At 29.7% G+C, this 6778-nt stretch overlaps 1 protein-coding gene across 1 annotated transcript; it reads right to left on the reverse strand.

The window, feature by feature from the left end:
* Positions 1-1990: 1990 nt before the first annotated feature.
* On the reverse strand, positions 1991-5493 carry HELRODRAFT_188254 (hypothetical protein; the record flags this gene model as incomplete). Its single annotated transcript, XM_009017203.1, has 4 exons — positions 1991-2836; positions 3229-3323; positions 3931-4223; positions 5351-5493. 4 exons carry the CDS (start codon positions 5491-5493, stop codon positions 2696-2698), a joined length of 672 nt encoding a protein of 223 aa, XP_009015451.1. The 3' UTR covers positions 1991-2695.
* Positions 5494-6778: the final 1285 nt, after the last annotated feature.

The raw sequence follows: 6778 nt of genomic DNA on the forward strand, positions 1-6778 counted from the left end.
ATTGTATACACTCCACGCTTTTTCGAAAATTAACGATTTCTTGTCGTTAATTTGAAATGATTAACGAAGCACATTTTGTCTATTTAACATTCTTTTACGTTATAGAACAAAATTTCGACAATTGATATAAATTTTCGCTAGTGTTGAACGGCCCATGTAGAGGCGGAGTTCCTCGTTGTATTTTGACCCGGTCGTTGCAATAAGCCCAAACATATATACACAACTTTACACAGTTCTTTGCTTTAATTTGGATTGATCTTAAGTCTGCTCTCAAACTAAGACGAATTTAAACAACAAAAATGATTTTTTTTGAAACTACACTCGAATGTTAAATTGAAATTTTTACGGAATAAATATCATCACGATAGTTTCGTATAAAGTTAATATTTTTATACTAAACTTTTAATCAATCCTTAGCCCATAGTTGTAGAAAACTACTCGGTGGGTCAGATCAGATTGTTAATATCGTGTTTATCATTCTTGTTCTCAGGAACCCGGTTTTGTTGTTTACTTTTGCGTCTCATCCTTATCGTATTACCATTATCGTTATATTCGGCTTTCTCAATAATTTCCAGGTTGTCAATTTTTTTGAGTATTAAATAGGTATATCGGAGTTGGAGACATGATCTCGCCGCAGAAAATTTTATACATGAATGTATGAACGCGTTATCAAGTAGTTTTCTACATCTAAGTCTATGCCTTATTAATATGTTGATGAATGTTCCTCACTTATTTGTTCATACGATGAAGCTCATTTTGCAAATTTATAAATATTTAAAACTTTTTGTCTAAACATTTAATTATTCAGTTAACTAATTTATTAATTCTGTTTCGTCAGTTAAGTATTAAAAAATGCATTATCATCGGAAGTGAGCAGGAGTACAAAATTTCAGCTTACTTGGAAAATAGAAAATTATTGAAAAATCGATTACCAGATTTCTGCTATAAAAGAAAAACATGAAAATTAATATAAGTCTCCCAGGAAACATTCAGAATTCGTGGATATTTTTTTACAATGAAATGTTTTCTATTGCAATGACCACTAGTCCTATACAAACGACAAAATGATGTGCGCTTTTTGTTGAAATGAAGAACTTTATTTCAGAGGATAAACGTGTCAAACATATCAACGAATGGCTAAGTAAAATTACTGAGATTACCTTGAAAGTTGATGGTTAACAAAACTGTGGCCATAATTTTTTCAACTTTCGTCTCAAACGCACAGCAATGTAACTAAGCATGAAGTGCAAATATCTCCAAACGGTCAATTTTTAAATTTAAAATCAGTTAGGAAGCCGATGTTGTGCCGCAGGAAAGCTAAGGCCACTTAAAAAAATTGTTGATTAAGTGTAAGAAATAAGAATCAATGAATGTAACAGTTTTTTAAAGTTGCACAGAAAAAATCAGGGATTTATGAAATAATTGGAAATGCCTGGATTTGATGGGCACGGACAATTCCGTTTAAGTTGCTAACAGGAATGTAAGTATCTATGCGCCTGTTTTCTCCCACTTTCCAAGATAACTAAAAATTACATAATGGACTATAGCAAAATGGAGCACAGCATGCACGATGAAAAGAAAGTTTATTTGAAGCGTTATTGAAAAATTAAGGACCATTTTTTAAATTAAAGGTAAAATTCATAAAAGTGGAATTAAATGTATGAACTCAAATTCGCTTCATTACTTTTCTTTCAATATAATTTAAAATTTGTGTTTGCATGCTGACGACTTGCGATTCAGTCAGTGTCTTGTAATTTAATTAAGTCAAAAATGTTAGTATTGTGTTGCAGACATGTTTGAACAATTACATTTTAATTTTTAACCAAGATGTTGTGAAATAAGGCTCCGACTATATAGTGTGGCACGGCAGTCTGGATAGCTACCATGTACTAAAATCCTAGGTAATTTTCATGCAACACTATGCAATGTGGCAGAGATAATGTTAACATATTATATTTAAATAGTTTATTTTTTTTAGATAACTTTGACTTTTTCAAATATTATATATTTGTAAATATTTTAATTATAAATTGATTTGTAAAATTATTATTAGATGCTCTTAAAGGTTTACCAACAGTAATCAGAAACCTATATTTTAGTTATTTAGTAAATTGTACACAAATATATTACAACAATCATTGTATATATATGTAAATGGTACAAACTAAAATATTGTTTATATTATGAATTTAAAATAAGCACAATGAAAAAAATTAAATAGCTCAATTAAATTTTTTTTACAAACATTCAAGTTATTTTTGTTAAAAATTTTGTATTATGTTTTTTGACAATACGATGATATGTAATGTGATATAAAATTGAATAAAGCCGCTAACCCAAACAAGTTTCGACAACGTGTATGTGTTGTATACGAATGTATGTATGTATTCTATCACTTTCGATCCGGGTTGCCAAAACTTTTTATTAAATTTTTAAATGGTTTTTGAACTTAACTACTTAACTTGGATTTGAAAGAAATTGTTTCGAAATATCAAAACATTTTTGTTTTGGTTGAATCTAGGTAACGAAATGACTAGCCAAGCTATTTGTTATTAAGTTATTAATAAAAATGTTTGAAATAAAATTTTTTTGTTAAAAAAAAGGTATGAATGAAAACCAGACGTGTATTACTTTTCCATGTATATATTTTATCAATAAGTTCAGATTAATTATTAAAAAAATCTTCATCACGTATTTAGTTGCGTAGAACGGACTTGTAAACATCTTTTTTTAATGTGGCCAACTCCAGGCAAAGTTTCTTGAGTCCTTCAAGTATCAACTGCTCATCACTCAACATCACTTCCGCATCTATTATATCTTCTGCCTTGTCATTTTTCTTAAACAAATCAAAAACAAATAAATATATGAATATATATTTATTTGTTTTTGTAATACTTAATACACACACACACACACACACACACACACATATATATATATATATATAGACTATCATAAATACATTTATTTATAAAGATCTCTGCCGAAAACTTTTAAAATATATAAATAATAATATATAAACTTTATAAATTGTATATAATTGTATATATTTATATATACAATTTTATATATAATTGCCATAGTTAACGTGAGGGTAGTCATTTTATGAATGTATATGAAATTATGACATACCATGCACTACAAAGTAATTTAAATATACAAAAGCACACATCTAATAACATGCGAGTTAGATAGAATTAAACATTTTTTTTCATGTATAAGTCTTACAATGTATCCGTGCTTCTTCAGAAGGTACAGAGATACATTTTTCTCGTGTTCTAAACTTTCCAGCATTTTGACTGTTGGGTTGCTTTGCAAATGTTCTGGAAAAAAAAACAGAAATGTTTGATGAATGAGTATTTGTATTTCTGGCAAATGCATGTTTGCATGGCATATTCTACTGTCAAAATTTATAATTATATATTTCCAAAATGTGAGACACTTCTTCAGTCTTTAGAACATGCACATGTATCAATCCTGGCCGTCGACTGATAAATGCGTGAAACAGCTTTTCCATAATTCAAGCAGATTCAAGACGATTTCGCTATTTCTACAGCAAAGTTTTTTCTCAATGGCTGATTTTTTTCTCTTTTACAATGGTTATCTTTTCAAATTTTTTTATTTTTATATTACCTATTTCTACAAATATTAATATTTCTCTGTTTATCACGCCATATTTACACTTTTTAATTTTTTTGTTTCATGTCTATTTTAGTAATTTATATTTTAATTTATGGTATTATATAGATTCTTTTTTCTTGTGAGATCATATATAAACTTTCGTATCAGATCTTTATGTGCGTAACCACATAGTGATTGTTCTTCTTCTTATATTTTTATGCTTATCAAACTTCTGTTATGATTACCATTTAAAAACTGTTTTATTTTTTTCTAGAATAAAAGAAAACAAACACAATTTGAAAGAACAACCTGTTTTTTTCTGTTTTTTAATCCTTTCATTTTGCAGCATTTCATCGCGAAATTGCTTGTAAGCGCATGCAACGAATTCACTTATTGTCAAGCCATTAGAGAGTGACGATTTGATTGGAATGGCCGGGATCGGGTTGGGTGCGTGTGCCGTTGTGCCTTCCTCGACTCCACTACCATCCGCTTCATTCGAGTTGATTTTCTGCGCCAGTGCAGCGCGTGACTGCTGCGAGTGTCTGTGCTCTGTGCTACAGATGGTCTTCTGTTGTTGTTCGTTCTGTCCGTGGTGCTGGTTGCTAAATTATCAAGCACGGAATTTGAAAAGTTTTCGTTTAACGCTTCCAATTCAACACCATGCGCTATTAATTCGATCGTGTCTGTCAATGTTCAACATTCAACATGAGGAACGTCGATTTGTTAAAAAACATTTATTAGTTTAGCTTTTTGCAAAAATAATCATTATATATGTGGTAAAAAAATGATAAAAAATTTTTTACGAGAACAATCGCCTGAAAGTTAGTGTAAATTGAAGATAAAACAACTGCCACGTCAGACATAAGATGTAAACAGTTGTAGCGCTACACTTACTAATTAAAGATTGAAACGACTCCAAAGATCGGCGCAAATCATGAAATGTGAGGATTTATACTTCAACAGATAGCAATATTGAAAAACTATTTTAAAAACATTTTGGTAGAAAATTATTTAAATATAAAGATAGGAAAAATTAAGTGAACTATCTCATTGATGTGTTTTTTAGAAAAATAATTTCTAATGTGGAATAAAATCATTATAGAATAAAAAAATGAATAAATGAATGTGGAATCCTTTTAATTGAATATAAGTGCATGTGAAATCACTTAATAATATGCCAAATCAAACCATCTGACAACGTTTAAATGTAAAATTTCATTGCCAATAACCTGAGCTGATTAAAAGTGTCAACACTTATGATGTTGTTGAAAATGTCGTTATATAAAATGCTAATAATTTAGCCTTCACTTGCTAATTTTTTATTTTTATTTCATGGTAACTCCGGGGGCATGAAATTGAAGTCAGTTAAAATGCATTCAATGGTAACATTTGATGAGTTGAACTTCTTAACAAGCAACGTTAAAGTAAGCTATGCATTACAATCTGCATTTCAATTAATCATATCTACTGCCATAAAATGCAAACTATCGGAACGCACGTAAATAACAGCGGTGTGTATAAAAATTAAACGTCCAGCCAGCCAAGCATGAGAATGATGACGTCAACAAGTAGGCGGGCAAGTAAATAACATACAACAACAACAATAACAACATCAACAAACAACATCAACATTAACAACATCAACAAACAACATCAACATTAACAGCAAAAATAGCAAAACAAAAACAGCCCAACATTTAAACAATGCAAGAGACAACATCGAACGAACCAGTGAAAAAAGCAAATGTCGATTGAAGCCAAATAAGGCATGAAAAGGCGGAGAGAATTGAGTTTATGGCTAGATGGCAGAAGTTGATAGCAATTTGTTGCAAGACAAGTGAGCAAATTGAATGTATGCAGTTCAGCTTGCATCTTTACATTTCTTTTTTCTTTTACTTCTTCATTTTGTTTGACTTGTAGCTTCAAGTTATCACTTCTATGTAGCCCCAATATAAGACTTCATTGTAGAGGACATCATGTTCGAATATTAAATTGGAATATTTAGATATAAAAGATATATTTTTAATTAAATTGTTTATGTTAGAAAATAAGAAAAATTGATTTTTTTCATTCTAGATTATCGGCATGCTACGTTTGAATATAACTTTTATTAATTAATTTAATTTAATTATCAGTGAAGGAATTTCGAATAACTACTAGCCTAAGAAAGTGAAATTCTCGTTCATTGCTGCAACAAATTGTAAGCAGCTCCTAGATCAATTTAATGCTCCAACGAAATCGACGCCGTAATGCTTTCAAAAAGAAATCTTTATTCAAATATATCGACACATTAAATAAATAATTCATGACAAAATATAAACATACAAATATAATTAACAGTTAGGTTTTATAGGTTTTTTACATTTATATAAAATACAAAAGATCTTTGTATGTGTGTGTTTATGTGTGTGTAAACGCAATTTTAAAAGAATCGATATCTAATATAAACATCAACATTGACAAGGTAGGGAAGATAATAAATGATTAATGTAAAGCTCTAGCCTGATATTTTTATATTTGAAGTTTCGCCTCCATAAGTTTCATTCATTGGCGACCCCAATTTCAAAAGCAGATCGCTCACTCTCTCACTCACTCCCTCACTCACTCACTCATTTCTTCACCCACTTACTCTCTCACTCACTCATTCATTCACGTGCACAGTGCAGCACTACCCTGCTCTTTATAGACTGATAGCGCAAATTCAACTAAGATGATAATGAATTACATGCACATCATTTTGCTGCACCATTAAGTAGTGGTGTTTTTAAAAACATACATCAAGTTAGGACACCAACATCATCAGTAAATGTAAATTATTTTGAAGTTCACAAAACTGCAACTTTACAATTTTTAATAAAAAAAATACAATGCAATGATTTTTATTCGCTCTTGAAAACGAGCAGTGCACAAAAATATACACACGAAATTTAACAAGATACATCCACCTCACCAGAAATTGCTCAAGTTAAAAAAACAAATAATTAGGTATTCATACAAAAAAAAAAGAAATAAAAAATTCAAAAACTAGAAATTAGAGTTTAAATAAACTAAATAAAATTTGCATATTAAGTTTTAAAAAATAAATATAACTGATCAAATTAGTCCATTCAACGCCGAAAAACGATGACATTAATGTCGGCATAAAATATTATTTCAA

The sequence above is a fragment of the Helobdella robusta genome, assembly GCF_000326865.2.
Source record: "Helobdella robusta unplaced genomic scaffold HELROscaffold_2, whole genome shotgun sequence".
Classification (NCBI taxonomy): domain Eukaryota; kingdom Metazoa; phylum Annelida; class Clitellata; order Rhynchobdellida; family Glossiphoniidae; genus Helobdella; species Helobdella robusta.